This window comes from Sus scrofa, chromosome 4, assembly GCF_054392235.1.
Source record: "Sus scrofa isolate SSC_HxYL_T2T_F1_AM1 chromosome 4, Sscrofa_HxYL_maternal_Yorkshire_Landrace_v2.0, whole genome shotgun sequence".
Classification (NCBI taxonomy): Eukaryota; Metazoa; Chordata; class Mammalia; order Artiodactyla; family Suidae; genus Sus; species Sus scrofa.
In genome coordinates this window covers 106,040,578-106,059,070 of record NC_139386.1, presented here as the reverse complement: position 1 = coordinate 106,059,070, position 18,493 = coordinate 106,040,578, and the positions used below count along the sequence as shown (strand labels likewise).

The 18,493-nt window shown below is 50.9% G+C and overlaps 2 protein-coding genes and 1 long non-coding RNA gene across 12 annotated transcripts in view; 2 read left to right on the top strand and 1 right to left on the bottom strand.

Moving 5' to 3' along the window:
• Positions 1 to 10,427, top strand: part of LOC146404152 (NBPF family member NBPF6-like) — a 41,848-nt gene extending 31,421 nt beyond the window's left edge. For 5 of the 10 annotated variants that reach the window (XM_085023336.1, XM_085023337.1, XM_085023338.1 and 2 more), the window contains 7 exons: positions 596 to 650; positions 1,994 to 2,208; positions 3,268 to 3,319; positions 4,091 to 4,284; positions 5,003 to 5,230; positions 6,635 to 6,840; positions 9,127 to 10,427. In XM_085023336.1, coding sequence (XP_084879462.1) covers positions 596 to 650; positions 1,994 to 2,208; positions 3,268 to 3,319; positions 4,091 to 4,284; positions 5,003 to 5,230; positions 6,635 to 6,831 — 941 coding nt within the window. In that variant the 3' untranslated portion in view covers positions 6,832 to 6,840; positions 9,127 to 10,427. The remainder of the gene's footprint in view (positions 1 to 595; positions 651 to 1,993; positions 2,209 to 3,267; positions 3,320 to 4,090; positions 4,285 to 5,002; positions 5,231 to 6,634; positions 6,841 to 9,126) is intronic. The other 5 variants (XM_085023346.1, XM_085023343.1, XM_085023342.1 and 2 more) reach the window with 3 other exon arrangements.
• LOC146404153 (uncharacterized) lies at positions 4,724 to 9,131 on the bottom strand. Its single transcript, XR_014844312.1, has 2 exons — positions 7,586 to 9,131; positions 4,724 to 6,750 (listed from the first exon to the last, which is right to left on the bottom strand). It is a non-coding gene; the product is annotated as an uncharacterized LOC146404153 (long non-coding RNA).
• Positions 10,428 to 13,344: 2,917 nt separating the features above from the next.
• LOC146404151 (uncharacterized) lies at positions 13,345 to 18,170 on the top strand. The gene is made up of 2 exons (XM_085020978.1): positions 13,345 to 13,900; positions 14,888 to 18,170. Exons 1-2 carry the CDS (start codon positions 13,345 to 13,347, stop codon positions 15,019 to 15,021), a joined length of 690 nt encoding a protein of 229 aa, XP_084877104.1. The 3' UTR covers positions 15,022 to 18,170.
• The last annotated feature ends 323 nt before the right edge of the window (positions 18,171 to 18,493 follow it).

Here is an 18,493-nt window from a genome sequence, read left to right as displayed (position 1 = left end):
TGCTTTCCCTGCTCTGAGCCCCCGTCTCCACGGTCTCTGTGTTGGCGTGTCTTAGCTCAGCAGTCATCTGAAATGCAGACAGAGTCCCCTCTCCCCCTGCCTTCCTTGAATGTTTCCATGAAGGTAGTGCGTCCAGCCTTGCATGGCCATTGTTTCTGTGTAGCACCAAGTACTCCTTTCCATTGGAGAGTTGACACAATCCATCCATCCCGCTAGTCTCACGTATAAGTTCCTCTAAGCCATCAACAACTACATTATCCATTGGGACGAACGAGTAGTGTAGAAACAATTCTAGATCATACCTCAGCTCATTTTCTAAGATCTCTGGGGGAAATCCACTCTCTTAGCCATCTGTATAGCCTCAGCAGAGAGGATGCTGGGAGAAGGTTCTTCCAGATCAGGAGGCGATTCCCTAATGGGTCTGGCCGCAGTGCTAATTCTCCTAAGCCTTCACTGAAGTGTCCCGGATCATCTCTGCCGAGGTACTCTGTTCTGACACTGAGAATATTAATGTCGTTGTGGTCGGTGTGTGCACTGAGTTGCCAAGTGTGAGCAGTGCTTAACTCGTGTGACATATTGTCTCTGAATTTCTTAGCAGAAAATCAGAATGGTCATGAGGAAGTGGATGGACAAGAGCCACTGCCCCCCAGGTAACTCTGAAGCTTTGAGGGCTGTGAATGTCGGTACTGATACCAGGAGACCTCAGACGCAGGGAACACCAGAAATTGCTCAGTGTAAAATAACTCTTTCAGCGGAGTTCCCGTCGTGGCGCAGTGGTTAACGAATCTGACTAGGAACCATGAGGTTGCGGGTTCTGTCCCTGCCCTTGCTCAGTGGGTTAACGATCCGGCATTGCCTTGAGCTGTGGTGTAGGTTGCAGACGCGGCTCGAATCCCACGTTGCTGTGGCTCTGGCGTAGGCCGGAGACTACAGCTCCGATTCGACCCCTAGCCTGGGAACCTCCATATGCCACGGGAGCGGCCCAAGAAATAGCTAAAAAAAAAAAAAAAAAAAAAAAAACAAAATAACTCTTTCATCCCTTCAGGCAACAGTCAAATATCTCCTTTGGTAACAAAGTTGTCTATTTCCCTTGGGATAGTGGTACGGGTTTCAATTTCTTTATTTTATTTTATTTTCAGTCTTTTGAGGGCCGCACCCATGGCATTTGGAGGTTGCCAGGCTAGGGGTCTAATGGGAGCTGTAGCTGTAGCTGTAGCTGTAGTCCATAGCCTATGCCACAGCCACAGCAACGCAAGATCCCAGCCATGTCTGTGACCTACACCACAGCTCAGGGCAACACCAGATCCTTAACCCACTGAGCAAGGCCAGGGATCCAACCCACAACCTCATGGTTCCTAGTCAGATTGGATTCTGCCGCACCACGACAGGAACTCCCATGGGTTTCCGTTTCTTAATCCCTCAAGGTTAGTGATGCACAGTGAGTAGCCGCAGGTGAAAGAGTCAAACACAAGAAATCCTGCAATCACCAGTCCTCTCCTGGGGGGTTAAAAGCCGGGGGAGACGCACATCTGCTTTGAGTCCTTTTGGCATCAGCATGTTAGTCAGTGTTGGGAGGCTGGGGAAGAACCTGGAAAACCTTTCATATTGTAGCATGCTCTGGATAAAATAGGTCCTGCAGTCTGTATTTCCTCCAGAGCCGTACTCACTCGGACAGTGTACACTCAGTTCCACACAGGGTCTGCAAAACCAGGATTTCAGTCCTCTGTGTGTGCTGGGGTCCTGACTGTGGCCTGAGGGAGAGGTCATTCTCCTCCAGCAGCTGGTTGTGGGGCCAGAACCCCGAGCCTGTGCTGTTCTCTCTCCCTCCCCATGGCAGCCACACTCCGCCTCACATCTAGGAGGGTGGTTTCTCCCTTCTGGAAGAAGACTGCCGCTTTGCTCTCTGTGTCTGCTCCCTATGCCTCCCCTGAACAGGAGCTAGAAAACCTCCTCTGAGTTTACTTTTCCGTCTTCCCCTCCGCATCTGGCACAGCGCGGAGTTGCAGGAGGTTGCAAAGGAGGAAGTGCTCCAGGCGTTCCCAGATGAAGCTGTTTTGGCTCCTTGCATTCAGCAGGAAGGTTCTGACTGCTACCCGCCTTGCAGTGATGGAAAACTGGCATTTGATGAACAGAAAAAGGGGTCTGCTCTGGATGGAGCCTGTGGTTGCTCTCCTGCTGCAGAGGGTGAAATTCCAGCTGGTCCCCCAGGTAGCCTGCATGTTCTTTGTTCACCTAGTCTGATAGGAATAATCCCCTCGGGTAGACTGTATGCTGACATGTTTGGAACCTGGCACTGCAGTTGCCTTTAAAGCTTGCTTGCTGGTGCTAAAATCTCTTAGCTTTTGTTTCTCTGTAATGCTTTTCATTTTTTTCCCCTTCAATTGCCTTTAAAATGACATAGTCCATGAAGTAATGATTTTGTCCAAGTTCTAGTCATGTTTGCGCCACTGGCAATTAATTAGCCCCCAGGCAGTCCTGCCAGACTCACATGTACCTCTGCCACCATGGCCAGGAACTAACGTTCAAGCCTCCTAAGTTTGGGTGAGTCTCCCATCTCCCATGAAATGCTCCCATTGTCATTCCTGAGCAATGTGCCTCCTGAGTTTCTACCCCTCTCTGAGGCTGCTGCCAGTCTTGCTTGTATCTTTGGAAATGTCACAACGCTGTTTCACGTCTGCCAGCCTAGAGTCTGCATCCTTTCATTTGTCTTCCCTTGTCCCGACTCTTCTGGAACCAGAACATAAGCACCACTGTCAACTTTGGTGCATGTCTCTGAAGCGAGGAAGGGCCCTGGAATTTGCAACCTTAGGAATAGAAAGGCCCCTGTTTCTCTGTAGCACTGAAGAGTCTTTGGACTGGCTGGGGTGTAGATTCCACTCATCCGTCTAAGCTCAGCATGTCCTTCATCTCATGCATTAACAAGCCTTTCAGCTGGAAGAAGCCTGAATATCATAGCAAGCCCTGAGTTCATAGTGAGGAAGTTCCCCAGGATCTGCGGGGAAACATTTATGTTTAGCTGTTTGCAGAGTCTCAGGACATAAGCTAACTGTGAGGGTGACTTATCCTAACAAGGAGGTTTGTCTGGTGCCTCAAGACGGAAACTCAGTGCCCTCTTTTGACACTCTGTCTAGGGCCTCCGGGAATATTTCTCTCACAATAGACTGTTTTCACATTGTGTGTATTTATGACCCTTGCAAATGTGAGGCAAAGGATGGAGCAAATTAAGGGGATCTGCCTAAAGTAACTGTGCTGTTAATTTCTTTGCAGAAAACCCACATGATCGTAATGGGGTGAAAGAACCAGAGCCACCTGTCCCCAGGTAATTTTGACTATGTGGGGCTGTTCATACAGTAATGACATCTGCAGACCTCTGACCCAGGGAGAAGCAGAAAGTGCTGGGTCTATGTGTGTCCTCCACTTTGCCAACCAGCAGTTCTCCTGTTGTGTGACGTTTTCTGCTCTCATGGTGGCGCCCGTGTTGTTTCCCGTCTCTCGTTATGCTCTCAAGGGTAGTGACCCCCAGTCAGGTGACCCACGTGAACTATGTCCCAGGGGTCTGTGGCACTCACTTGTTCTCTCACTTCTGCTGTCTGCCTGTTTGGCATCAGCATGTTGGCATAGGTTTCATAGCAAGAAATGGAGACTGACAGTGATAGTATATTATTGCCACCATAATGAGAGACAGAGGCCTTGATGGCCTGAGATGCCTGGGATTCCAGAGGTGACCCCCCACCCCCCTCCCCATGCTGTAGGCCCATTCCCACCCCTTTCCCACTTTCAGTGCCATCGAAATGAAGGGCTGACACCACTGTTACGTGACACTCTGTGTTGTGGGTCATGACTGTACCGTATAGAGGTATTCGGTCTCCTCCTCATCAGCTTGTCATTGGCCAGAGCACTGAGGACCGACTGTCCTCGCTATTTCCTGACCCTCTAAAAACACACTCTGCCCCCACCCCAGATACCACACCCAGTTTGTCCCTCTCTAATGGGTCAGCCAGCCCCTTGGCGGCCTTCGCCACACTCTTAATCATCTGATCCAAACCACATAGACTCTAAGATTCCTGATCACTCTTGGGTGAATCCTCAGGCCTCCGTCCCCCACCAGGCTCCGCGGGGAGCTGCCGCCGATGGCAGAGTGTGGTGTCCCACTGAACTCACTGGATGGAAGCGCTTGGTCTTGCCCAGGTCTTCCCGACCTGTCGGACTCCTTCTGGCCTTACAGGAGTGCTGCCACCCTCTCATTTGAGAACATGGATGTCCCTGATGCTCACGATGCAACCAGTGAGTACTCAGGGCCCAGACCCCCCTGGAGGGGTGTGTGGTCTCAGGACTGTGCACCGCATGACTTCCCTGAAGAGACACAAATTCTGGTTCTGCAACCCTTCTGTGCCTTAGCTCGTATCAGGACTCAGGCCTGTACTACACTATTTATACTTGCTAGGACCTTGGCCCTTAGCCGACCCCATGTGGGAACAGAACATACATGTGTGGGGAGGCAGAAGAGCCGCCAACACTTATGAAGAAGGACGTTGAGAAGGCTCCAGAATTGGGGTGTTCTCTTCGCTTTGTCCATGTCCTATCGTTGTCCAACTCCCTTTTCTACCAGTACCCGCAGGCTCGAGGCCATACTTCTTCCCCTGGTCTTTTAGTCTTGTGGGCAGACACCAACAACTCTTTCTCCCTCAGGCCTTCTCATTAGGCTGAGGGACTGAGGTATGAGTCAGAGAATAATAGGTGTGACTTTATTGCAAATCAAACCCTCTCGGGTCATGTGGGCAGCTTATTGTCTCAGGGACATCACAGCCTGGCCCCTGGCCTCTCCGCATCCCCAGGCATAGCCATAAAGATGGCATCTCCTTCCCGTACATGATGGCTGCCTGTGTTGTCTGGGTCACTGTGTGGATTCTCTGTTAGGCTGGGTCATCACAAATGGGTGTTCATGGAGGGCTTAGCGAAGGAAACCTTGGATGGGTGCTACTGAACCTGTTATTCTTTTCAGGTGACACCTGGGGGGATTGTCACAAAGTGCCTTTGAGTTTTGGAAGGCCAGAGATGCAAAGTTCACAAGCTCAGCTGCAGACAAGCACCCAGGTGGCCAATGATCTGCAGCTGCCCCTCAGCCAGCATTTAGATCGTGGTGATGGCAAAGCCAGGCTCCGCCTTTCCTCCAACATCCAGGGCTTTACTGCCAACACTGATACTGGGAACCAAGGGCCACTCTTCCGAGGTAAGAGAGAAGAGGGGAATAGGGAGTTCAGGCCAAGGAGATGGGCGACAGAGTTGTGTGTTTTTCCCCCTCTTTTGAAAATAAAGAGCCACCTTCATCGGGAAGTGTACCAGTCGGTCTGTTTGATAACACCTCATTTATCTCAACCTCTTTACTCTTATCCATAGCTGTCAGTTTTTTTCTCATCAGGATTCACTTCTCGGATTTTTTAACGTTCCTCAATCTGATTTTTTCAACCCCTCACCTCCATGTCGATGGGCATGTGCCACCCTTACCCTCCAGGAGTCTCAACCTCTCCAGCTGGAGCCTCGGGTGCCGGCGGCTTGTCCCTTAGGTGTTGGCCTCACCTGAGAATGAGGAGGGACCCGGGTTCTCAGGTGGAGGTGAGATGAGAAGGAGCAGCACGGAGCAGCCTGGAGAGGCTCCTCGAAAGTGCTCAGGGAGTGTGGGGAAGCGTAGCCCTGACAGGTGCCATTAGGTCCTGGGGTAGCTAGTTGTCTTCTCTTCACTCCTGCCTCTCTTTTTCTTGGCCTTGGCCTCCCACATTCCCAGCCAAGTCCCAAGCTCTCTGGCTGAGTCACTCTTTCTCCTGCTCACTTTCCTCGGAGGCCTGAGCATCAGTCCCGGCTTCACAGAAGATTTTGCAACAATGGATACTTTCCATGCCCTTGACTTTCATACTCCTTGATTCCTCCCCCATATGTCATAGTTCATGCTACCCACCAGACCTTCTCTCTCTCCTTCTTCTTGTTTCCGTTCTTTGTTTCAAATTCAGCTCATCAGGAGGCTGTTAGAATGAACCATCAGCAGCCTCATTGGTTTAATGTCCATGCACACTTTGTGGATGTTTTCATTGATCAGCACACCTTCTATACCTCGTGGGGACTGAGTGTGTCTAAACAATATGTGTACGGGGTGTGTGTGTATGTGGGTGTGTGTATCTATATACATATGCCCTATGATATGTATTGATGCACATTTAACATTGTTTCCAGGTTTAGCCTTCCCCAGGGCTTTTCTGTCCTGAGCTTTTCCTTCACCTGTGACTTTGCTTGGTCTCTACACTCTCATCCCGCCAAATAAGTACAACCCGCGTGTGGCATGGTTTCCTTGTCTTGGTCTTTTCTCCCTGGGAACGTTTTGTTTTTCTCAACGTTATTGTTCTCGACACCTTTTGGGCATTTGGGAGCATGTCTGCCTCATGGTAGTCTCACTAGTATCAGGAGTATCAACAGAAGGAAAGAAGTACCAAATGTCTCCAGTGGCTTCCCTCACCACGCACTTCCCGATGGCCCTTCATGTCCCTGGACACTGTCTTTACCGGAGGTCCCTGGGGGTGGAGGAGGGAGTCACAGGAAGATCATGAGTAACGATGGATCCTGTTGGCTGTGGTTTTCTCTTCAGAGCTGGGTCTGGATGCTTCCATCGGAATGAAGACCCCTCCCAAGCTGGAGGGTGAGGGCTCAGCTGCCAGCAGGCAGGAGTGTCACGTGTGTCACCGCCTTCATGCCTTAAGTTTCCTGAAAGAGAAGATTATCCAAAGAAAACTGCAGTTCAGCAAGTGGAGACTGGCCTGCAGATTCCCTGGCCTCCTTGCTTAGGCTACCGAGGTAATCACCTCTCAGGCTCCTCCATGCCCTTTCTCCTTATGCACCACAGCTCAGTCTCCCACTAGGTTTTCGCTTCCTCCTTTGTGGACTCCACAGCTCTGGCTCCCTCTGCGTGGTCTTTCCTGCTTTCCAGGGGCTGCCACCCTGCCAGGTCCTTGCCTCTCAGTCTTTTGTTTGCCTCTGACTCTGCCGTGCCCCTGCGACTGCTCGCCTGATGTTCCCTCTGTCCTACTTTTAGCCCCAGGAAAGCCTGATCCTGTGGTCTTTTCATCCCAACAGCATCTCTAAGGCTGCTGAATACATGGTGCTTTGCGGGAAATCACACACGCAGTTGGCTTCCTCAGCTTCCTTTCCCTCCCCCTCCAACTCCACTGCCTCTTGCATCCAGGACCACGGTCTTAACGACTCACTTGCATGTGGCTTTCCTTTGGCAACGTGGACCTAGGAAAACCCTTCATGCTCAACTTTTTGCATGAGGAAGGGCTGAAAGTGAGAAAAAGGGTCCTGCTTACAAAAGTTGCATAAGAACCGCGTCATAGGTGGGAATGCTAGGCAGGCTGGAGTCAGGTCCCCTCAGTGCCAGGTGGGCAGTCCTGTGAGGGACACACTGGAGCTGGCATTCGGTGCAGGACAGTAGATGGCGCCCTCCTGGCACGCTGGCCAAACCAAGATGTAGACACCCGGTCGTCACAGTGCTCAGGACATGAGGGGAGCAGGCATTCAGACCTCCTGCCCTTTGACTCACCTGCTCCTGCCACACGTGCAGTAAAATTCCAGAACATGACCTGAGTGGGCATCTGAGACCAGGGAATCTAGGAGAGCGTTGTAGTGAATGAACTTTGGACCAAGCTTATGACGACTCAGGGAGAGACAAAGAATACAGGATGAACCTTGCTTCAGACAAACCCAATTGAGAAGGCAGATGGTTTCCATGAGAGTGTCAGAAGGATGACCGGAAACTCTGTGGGGCCAGGGAGAAAGAAGTTCTCGGTGGAAGGGATGGAAAGAAGCAAAAGGAGTGGTGTGAAGTAGTCTAGCCCTAGTAAGTAACTCTAAATCATGTAATTCCAGATAGAAACTGGGTGAGCCTGGATCTAACATGGGTGCGCACACCAAGCCATTGAAATTCTCCCTTCAGGTGAGGTTTGCTTAGCAGGGTTTTTTAAAGCTCTGTGAATAAACATTTAAGGATTCAAAGCACGACGGATCTGGTAGGATGTCAGTACCCAGGATGGCAGGGTCCACTTGTGGCTTCTTTATAGAAAAGCAGAATATCAGCCAGTGATGGACTTAGCCTTCTCTCCACAGAACTATTTGTGCAGCTTGGAAAAGAGAAAAGAGAAAGAGGCAGATAGATGCGCTGGATATACAAGCTCTGTGTTTGGATCCAAGTTTCTCACGGTGTTTAGAGTACCAGATACAGTACACAAAAGAACATGACTTAGAAGCTCAGAGAAACTCCCTTCTTTCTGTAGCTCTGCTGAAGCAGCGCTTCTCTGTAAAGACTTCTTCCTGTCCAGGAGGTTGACCAAACCGCCCCTAGTGCCTGTAGACCTCTCCGGATGGGAGCCTTTCCTCTCTCTTCCTCCAAATGGGTGGGAAGGGCCTGTGGCCTGGCTTCTAGGGTCCGTGTTGTCCATAACAGGCCACCTGAGCTCAGCTACTCCTCAGCTCCTTGGCAGCATAGGTCCTCATCTATGAAAGGTGGAAGGAGAATCGGAGACATTCTGAAGCCCCAGTGGGTCTCCCATTGCAGGGCGCTCCCTGTAGCTGCCTCTCCTCCTCAGAGGACAGGGGCATAGAGGTAGGACAGGGTGTGTTTCTCTACCAAGGACCCTCTGCTCTGGAGCGCAATTTGTTTCGGAATGTGTGAGAGGGATGCTAAGCACATCCATCCCTGGAACGGTGAGAAGGCCATCCTTCAGTGCAGAGGAAGGGGCCTCAAGAGTGCAGTGGCTGCGGAGGACTGGGTGGGGGCACCTGGCTAAGGCTCCGCAGCAGGTCTGAGCTGGGTTATCAGCAAGCAGTGGTGGGGTGAGGACAGGGGTCCCTAGATTCTGCCCCACAGGCTGGATGAACGTCTAAGGCATGGCTCTCACGTTCCCCTCCAGCCAGCCTGTGGCTCTGCCTTCAGCTCCTCGTGTCAGCAGGAGCCCAGCCTGCTCCTGGCCTCAGTCACCATGTGGCCATCCCTGCAGGCTCAGCTCTCAGCAGGACCCTGCAAAGACTCTCACTGATTTTTCTTCTGTCCTCTCTCACCTCCTCTCCTCTCTCTGTGTTTCACAGGTATCTGTTACTTCCAGAACGAAGAAGAGTTATTGCCCAACCCCAAGAAACCACAGCAGAAAAGATTCCTTTTCCACCTGATGAGAAAGACCTACAACAGCCAATCAAGTTGAAGCCCCAAAGGAACACTGGAGGGATCGTCTCCTGAGAATCAGCATCTCAACCATCACCTCCTCCACCCACCGTTTTTACTCCAAAAGACTGATCTCATGAGAGAAATCGCAGTCCTCGGCCTCCTCCCAGTCTTGGGTGTGATCAGTCGATGAGGAGACCAGGGTCCAGATGGACTACAGTTTGGAGCGACCTTCACCCTTGCTCCTGTCCACATTCATCCTCCTCACACAGGCATCAGGAGCCGCTGGCAGAAGGCCCCATGTCCACCTGGACATTCTTTGTCAGCACACGGGCTGTGGTCGGAGCAGACGCCCTTAACTGTGCAGTGTTCTTGCCGAAAGTGTTCCGCCTGAGTGTCTTCATGAGGTAGTTATCAGACAGCTGCAGAATGTAGGCCAGTGGCCCAGACACCTGGCCTGTCTGTCTTCAAACAGTCCATGTCTCCACAAAGAAGACAACCAAGAGGAGAAGAGAGATTTGGGGTTCCGAAGGACTAAGAAGTTTATGTGACTATAATTCTTGAGTCCTTTTGAACCCCAAACGTCTCCTCACCTTTTGTGATTGTCTTTGACTGTGGGGACATTGACTGGTTTGCAGAGGACAAGTCTGCTCACAAGTCTGGCTCACAAGTCTGCATCCTTCAGTTGTCTGATGATTTCCTCCTGATGCAATTCAGGGGAAAGCTTTCGCCAAGAGCACCACCTAGTGCCTGCTGTGTGCTTCCTAGCACAGCCCCGCAGGAGGCTGAGAGTGTCCACACTGCCTGCCACCACTCTTGTCATTCGAGCATTGGACGCTTTGTTCTGGAGGGCCCTGTGAGATCTGTCCATTGGAAAGACCTGTTTTTCTCTCTCTGATCAGTCATTTGCTTAGTGGTGTATGAATTAGAGGCCATGAACTTTCTTCTTCTGTGATGCTGTTTCTCCGACAAGTTGCCATGCCTTATCAATCCCCGATCGATGATTCCTGATATGTGTCCATTACCATATTTGTTTATATGTTGGAAACTTTCTGATTTAGTCATTCTGTAGACTTGTATTGCTGGCATTGTGCTGTGGAATATGCAGCCCCTAACCGTCCATGTCATGAAAAGCTTTCTTGAATTTCACTGTGGTTTCTATATTTTTCAAATTTTTCCTAAAATAAAAATATTATAATAAAAATTAAATTATCAGTTATCCTACAAACATTGTATCTATTTTTTTTCTTCCTTTTTTTTTTTTTTTTTTTAGAGCTGCATGTGTGGCATATGTATTTTCCCAGGCTTGGGGTCCAACCAGAACTACAGCTGCCAGCCTACACCACAGCCACAGTAATGCAGGACCCCAGCCACATCTGTGACCTACACCACAGCTCACGGCAATGCTGGATCCCAGACCCACTGAACAGGGCCAGGGAGCGAACCCCCATCCTCATGCCTACTGGTTGGATTTGTTCCCCTAGTGCCAAAATGGAAACTCCTTCCATTATTGTTTTAAGTTAGTTTCTTTTCCTGGGATCCAAATACAACCCACAAAGTAATCAGGTGGATATGTGTTGAAGTTACTTACACACCCATATATACATATGCTGCCCCTCTGCTCCTTCCTACCTCTGTCCCTCCCCCTTCCCTCCCTCCCATCCTTCCTTCTCTCCTTCCTTTCTCTCTCATCCTCACTCCCTCTCAGTCAAATTCTTCTTGGTTTCCTCCTGTCCTCCTCCTTTTTTTTGGTCATTCATTTCGTGAAGATACTGCGTTTTGGTTCTGTATCTTTCCCACAGTCTAAACTGTGTACCTGAGTATACAGAAAAAAAATACTTCTGTCCTCCATACTTCATCTCTGGTGGCAGAATGTACAGCAGTGTTATAATAGAAAAAACTGCCAGCCATGTAGGTACCTTAAAATTTTCTTGTAGCCATGCTTAAAACCAAAACCTATCAACCCACAATACTACAAATATGCTCTTCCACATAGCAAATTAATACTACACACGAAATATTCTACCAAAGTTTTAAAGTTCTGTTTAGTAGGAAAATATTTCACCTGTCTTCAGTTTTTCAGGTTACACTGACAGGAATCACCAATCACATACACTTAAGAGCCAGTTCCTGAGACCTACTAGCCCCATTCTGCGTATGCCATAGCCACATGAGTCTAATGGCCACTGTTTTGCACCTGGCAGATGTAGAGATGATGACATTCATGTTTGATACACTGGCGAGACTCTCTCAAACGGGGTGTGTGCTCTCTGATCAGGAGGCACGTCGGGTCCTGGGGGTTTTTCTGTGATATTTGCAGCCCTTTGACATCAGGGCCTGGATCCAGCAACTGATGATGTGGAGCAAAATGGTGACATTCCATGGTGCTACAGTCTCACCTGGAACACTTGCCTAAAGAGAAACTTCCCGAAATCCTAAACACTCTTGAGTTACGTAGGGGGACCATCTGTAAAGAAGTCGGCAGCTTAATGAGCCAACTGCCAAGCCCCTTCTCTGGTCACCAATTAGCTTCTTTTATTTCTGTATCTTCCCCTGTGTGACTAGGAACTCAAAGTTGGACACACACGGAAGTATTCCAATCCATTGCCCTATCTTCCTTACCGATACTCCAATCATCCTCCCTTTCATCGGTGAATGTGACTCTCAGCTGGTTCCTTCACCCTTTGGATAAGATCCTAACAGTCTTTGAGCCCTTTCCTGATAGCAGTGTAACAAGGTGCTCCTGTGTCCTCTTGAGTATTTCCTGCCCCTGACTTGGACTCAGTCATTTCTCAAAGATGCTCTGGGTTCCTTTCGTGCAAAACACGATTCCCAGGTCAACTTGTGGAACCTAGAGCTACTCATTGGAATTGGTTTCTCTCTAGGCCTTTCCCGTGGAAGGAGCTAGGAAACACATTTTCATAATTGTATGGACTCGTGTATTGACATATATTCCCAAGCATGCACCATTCACGTTCAGAACAACAGGCTTGTTATGGAAGTTTACATGCCTTCTGAATCGGGTTTCTCTGATACCCGCTTTTCTGTTGTTAAGGACACTGGGAGTAAGGGGAACACAGTATCCCACAGTCTCCTTTGCCTTTTCCCACATTACAGGGACAAAAGCCTAAAGAGATACCAACAATGCCACTAACAACACAATAGAGGAGAGCAGTTTGGGGCTTTGTCAGTGTCTTGGGGAACAGGGACACGCTTGTGTTTTAGTTGCTTTACCACAGGTATAGCTCTTGTCCATCTGGTTGTTTCGCAAAAGAGACAAGCATGTTCCCTTGTTACACGATGTTTTCAAAGTCTAGAGGCCTGTATTTAACAATTTAATTTCATAGTGATTTTTTCTTTAATGTAGGAGTTCCCATTGTGATTCAGCAGTAATGAACACAAGTGGTATCCAAAGGATTCAGGTTCACTCCCTGGCTCCACTCAGTGGGCTGATGTTCCTGGGTGCTGGTGAGTTGAGGTGTAGGTGGCAGAGGTGGCTGGGATCTGGTGATGATGTGGCTGTGGAGTATGATGGCAGCTGTTACCACAATTTGACTCCCAGCATGGGAAGTTCCATAAGTGGCCCTCCAAAGAAAACCAAAACCAACCGACCAACAAACAAAAGTAGTCTGGACGGGCCAACCAGAAGCTGTAGGCAGTCATCCAGCCTCAGCAGGACTATCTCAGCCCCTCACATGACCATTTACTCACAGGGACAACCTTGCAAGTACTAGAGTCCTGGTGAAACCCCCTTTTGGTTCAGTCTCTGCTGTTAAGCCCTGGGACACAGGGGGACCTGACTACAGGTGGCACTGGCTCCACTGCTGCAGCCCAGGCCGGTTCCAGGACAGCGACCAGCAGAGCTGCCTGGGTCCAGCCTGGAAGCCGCGAGCTTCCCCCGCCCACCCTGCCTCCCTGGTCCCCTCAGTCTTCCTGGCTCATCCAGGAGGCTGGGGTCTGGGACCCCGACTCCAGACAGGACCTGGAGCCTGGGGATGCCCTTGCCCACGCAGCCTGCCTCTCTCAGGTGTCAGTTCGCCTTGGGGACTGAGGCCATGCTGCGCTGTAAAAGACGCCGCCCAAAGGGCCAGGTCCCACGCAGAGTCGCCCTCGGACCCCTGCATTCAGAGTCCAGAGGGCGCAGCATGACACGAGCGCACCGCCAGGGGTCGCCCCTCCCGCCGCTGAGCCAGGCCGCGCGCAGCCCCGCGGGCGCAGGCCCCGCCTCCCGCCAGGCGTGCTTCCTCAGCCGCCCGCCCGCCGCGCGCTTCCTCAGCCGCCCGCCCGCCGCGCGCTTCCTCAGCCGCCCGCCCGCCGCGCGCTTCCTCAGCCGCCCGCCCGCCGCGCGCTTCCTCAGCCGCCCGCCCGCCGCGCGCTTCCTCAGCCGCCCGCCCGCCGCGCGCTTCCTCAGCCGCCCGCCCGCCGCGCGCTTCCTCAGCCGCCCGCCCGCCGCGCGCTTCCTCAGCCGCCCGCCCGCCGCGCGCTTCCTCAGCCGCCCGCGACGTCAGGAGGCCCCGACTCGCCTGCCCGCGGCCTCCCTTTGGTTTGTACCTCCTCACGGAGGCGATGAAATCCGTTTGGGGTCAGCGACAGGGCAGCGCTTTCGGGCCTCCCGCAAGTCCACCTCCTCTGCCGGCGTCTGTCGAGTGTTCTGCGCTGAAGGAGCTTTTCCTGCCAGAAAACCAAGTTCCTGTCCTCTTTGTAAGTGTCCCTCATGGCGCTGCCCTGGCAGCTCTGAGCATCCGGAGAAACGCCCTTGGGACTTCCCGGGATGTCTTCTCCCTGGGACCGCGGGGCCAAGGGTCGAGGGGCAGGGCACTGAGGGCTTCCCTGGGTGACACAGATTTGGAACCGAAGCGGCCTCCGTGTGCCCACAGGTGGCAGCGCGAGCACCCAGGCGGCTGGCGCCCTGCGGGGTGTGAGCAGGGGACTGAGTTTCCTCTGGGCTTTTCCCTCCCTCAGCGTCCTCCTCCTGTTCAGCTTTGCGGGTTCAGCAGGTCCTCGCCCACCCGGGTGCCCAAGACGGAGGCGGCCGCTGGGTCTGGGTGGGGAGCTCAGTGTGTGGTGGCACGGGGTGCCTTCTAGATGTTTCCAGGGGCAGGAGGCTTCTAGGGTTCAGGGGCCCGCTTTGAAGGCCTTGGACAGCGTCCCTTGCTGAGTTGGGTGAAGCCAAAGGGAGATGCGCAGGGCAGAGGGGCAAATGGCTGCGTTCAGGCCCAGAGGCTGGGCGGTCCGCAGAGCAGGGGCTTCCTGGGAGGCGAGGAGCAGGCGGCCAGGGCCATGGGCCCCTGGTGGGGGCGCGGTGGGGGGGGAATGGGGTGTCCCTCACTGGGGTCGGTGCCCACAGGGCCCCAGCGTCCAGCCTGAGCGTGTCCAGTGTGTGGGGTCTGGATGAGTTTTCAGCAGAGGAGGGAGGGGCTGGGCGGCGGGTTCTCAGAGCCTGGCAGCAGCATAAGATCGTGTCATCCTGCTCTGTGGGTCCAGTAGGGAGCCTGACTGTTCATTGGTGAAGGCTGGTGTCCAAGCCCCCATGGCACTTGGAAGTTCTAGTCCTGCTTGAACTCATTTTCAGGCTTGTGGTTGTCAGCATTTCCCAGAGCCTCCTGAGCTGCGTTTATGGTTGGGGCAGCGACCCTGTCCTGGAGCTCTCAGGGCCTGTCCTCACTGTCCTCTGCTCTGTGCACACAGGGGGGCATATGTGGAATGTCATCCTCCTGGAGAGTCACCGGGTCAGGCTGTGCCGGGGTTTCCACCCCCGGTCACCACATGGCCCTGGTCTCTGTGCACTTTCTGGCGCGCCCAGTCCACCTTGGCTTAGCTGACTCTTCATCTGGATTCCGGGGAACTGCCAGGCGGCCAGAGGCTGAGAGGGCACAAGCATGGGAATCATCCACTGGTCAGCCTCCAGGTGGGTGCATGGCAAGGTTCAGTAGCAGCTCCCCAATTACAAGATGCCACCAACACTTTGATTTCACACTGTTTTGTTTTCTTTTTTAATTAAGGCTATTACTTCTTAGAAGAGTTGAGATGTATGGGTTGCCTCAGAGGATAGTAGAGTTCTCTCACAGCTGTGCTCTGTTCTCCCTCACAGGATTTCTTCCTTCTTTGGATCTTGCCCGAGGATGGTACAGAGGAGGAGGCTATCCCATGGACAGGAAAGGGATGTTCCCCCAATGAGGCTTATCCATCCCCCTCTAGATGCGCTGAACCCTGGGATTTCTCCACAGGGTGTAGAGTCGAATGCACAGTTTGTGGTAGAGGAGGACTGTGTTTGTGCTTCTCCCCGACAACTCATGGTCAATCTCAGACCATTTGGATATATTCAGTAGTTTGGGTAAACTCTTGGGGGGCATTTCCTAGATGCATTTTCTGAGAAGGGAAACCTTCTTGCTCCCCTTCTTAGTGGCTTTGGGGGGTGGGGGGAAGCTATATTCCTTTCATGCGCCAGACTGAATTGTCACCCATCAGGGTTTCAGTAGTTCAAGGCCCTAATCAACCCACCAAGGCCACTTTCTTTCAGCTCAGTCCCAGTCCCCATGTTACTGTGGGAAGGAGTGTCCCCCAGTCACTCTCTCCTGCAGAAACTCCACCAGAGATCTGGGACTCAGGGAACCTGTGTGGCCAGGTGACGGCCTCTCCCAGCCCAACGAGAACGCAAGTACCTGGTATCTCCCCTGGCTTCCCCTACTTTACTTTCTCTTCTGTGATACTCAGGGCAGTGCTCCCAACTCACTCAAGGTACCATCTAGCGCTGTGTCCCCTTCTTAGCAACTAAGGCGCAGGAGCATTTTGTACCCAGAAGAGGTGAAAACCTGGGGAGGGTCAACTTTCTGGGGTCTGTTTTGGAGCAACAGAGTGAGGTTCCTGAGAGAAGGTCTGTGAGTCGTTGCCCCTCCTTGGGTCCCTGGGTTGGAGCCCAGGGATTTGAAACATCTGCTGTCTCTTCCTGGCTCCCCAGGCAGATCATGAGCTTGGGGTCAGTGTTTCCTCAGAGCCATCGCACAAAAGCCAGGCCTTCCAATTGGGCCACTTTGTGGTCATGCTCTCCCTTCCTTTGCAGGAGCCTTTGGGGACTAGAAACAACCAAGGGTGTCCTGCTTTTAAAGAGGCATGTTGAGTCATCAAGGACCGGTTTATAGCACAGACCACAAAGGAATATCCTTTCAGCCTTTTGGAAGGGAGCTATGGGGTCTGCAGTCTCCATCCTAGAGTTATGCAAAAAATGTCCTTAGAACTGATATGCTGCTGTTAAAGTACAAGGTTTGGTGGTTTTGTTTTGCTTTGTTTTGTTTTAGTTTTGGTCTTTTTAGGGCCGCACCAGCGGCGCATGGAGGTTCCCAAGCTAGGGGTCTAATTGGAACTGTTGCCTTCGGCCTCTGCCAGAGCCACAGCAAGGCGGGATCCGAGCTGTGTCTGCAACCTACACCATAGCTCATGGTAACGCCAGATCCTTAACACACTGAGCAAGGCCAGGGATCAAACCCACAACCTCGTAGTTCCTATCAGATTCAATAACCACAGAGCCACGACAGGAACTCCAAGTGGTTGTTATTATTATTTTTTTTTTTTTTTTGAGGTCTGCTGTGAGGTCTGCAGTCCCCAACCTAGAGTTATGCAAAAAATGTCCTTAGTACTAGTATGTTGCTTTTAAAATACAAGGTTTGTGGGGTTTTGTGGTTTTTTAGTTTTTATTTTTTGACATATAGTTGATGTACAGAATGATAAAAAGATTTGCAATATACAGAATCACAATTTGAAAACTATATTCCATTGATACTTATAAAATATTGGATATATTCTCCATGTCGTACAATAATGTTTGTCCCTTACTTTATACATAATAGTTTCTAGGTCTTAATCTGTCTCCCTGTATTGCCCCCGCCCCCTTCCCTCTCCTCACTGGTAACCACTAGTTGATTCTGTGTATCTGGGAGTCTCATTCTTTTTTCTTATATGCAGTAGTTTGTTGTTGATATTTTTCAGTTCCACGTATTACTGATATCACACAGCATTTGTCTGTCTGACTTAGGTTATGTAGCATAATACCCCCTGTGTCCATCCATGCTGTTGCCAATGGCACAGGTCATTGTGTTTTATGGCTGAGCAGTATGCCATTGTGTATGTATACCTCCTGTTTGTTATCCATTCATCTGTGGATGGACACTTAGGTTGCTTTGATAACTTGGCTATTGTAAATAAAGCTGCCAGGAGCCCTGGGATGTGAGTATCTTTGTGAAAGGGTGGTTTTGGTGTATTTTGGATGCCTCCCCACCAGTAGAATTGCTGGTCTTCTGGTAGCTCAATTTGTAGTTTTTGTAGAAACCTCAAAAGTGATTTCCACAGTGGCCGTGTCAACTTATGTTCACCTCAGTGCAGTAAAAGTGTTCCCTTTTCTCCAATCCTTGCCAGCATTTGTTCTTTGTGTTCTTTCTGCTGACAGCCATTCTGACAGGTGTGAGTTGATACCTCTGGTGCTTTTAATTTGCCTTGCCCTAATGATGAGTGATGTTGAGCCTTTTTTCCATGTGCTTGTGAGGCCATGTGCATGTCCTCTCTAGAAGAATGTCGGTTGAGGTCTTGTGCCAAGTTTGAATTGGGTTGTTTTTCTATTGGTCTTGAGTTGTGGAAGCTGTGTATATATTTTGGCTGTTGCTCAATTGACCCTCATTGATCAAGTTGTAAGGTTTTCCTTGTTTGACATTTTCCACCCTGGTTGTGGCTTTGTTCTTTATTTAAAAAAAAAAAATGTTTTCAGGAGTTCTCCTCATGGCTCAGTGGTTAACAAATCTGCCTAGGAACTACGAGGTTTTTGGGTTCGATCCCTGGCCTTGCTCAGTGGGTTAAGGATCTGGAGTTGCTGTGGCTCTGGTGTAGGCCAGTGCCTACAGCTCTGATTAGACCCTTAAACTGGGAATCTCCATATGCCGTGGGAGTGGCCCTAGAAAAGGCAAAAATACAATAAATAAATAAATAATTAATAAATAAATAAAAACCTGTTTGCAGGATCTTGAAAGTGATTTCCCAGCTGCAATTTTTAAAAGGGGGGATGCCACACAAATACAGACTAATAGAAGCAGGATTGACTCTCCCCATGGGAAACAACAAAACCAAACAATAGCCATAAACTCAAAAAAAATCGATGAAGGAAAGATTTTCAAGAAACTGGGCATCAGGCAATAAAGGTAGTGAGTGATCCCTGAGAGATGAAAATCAGACTGGTGAGTCCCACCGTTGCTCCAGTGTACCACCTGGAGAGAGTTTGCAATGCAGGCAGGGGAGGGGAAACTGAAAGGA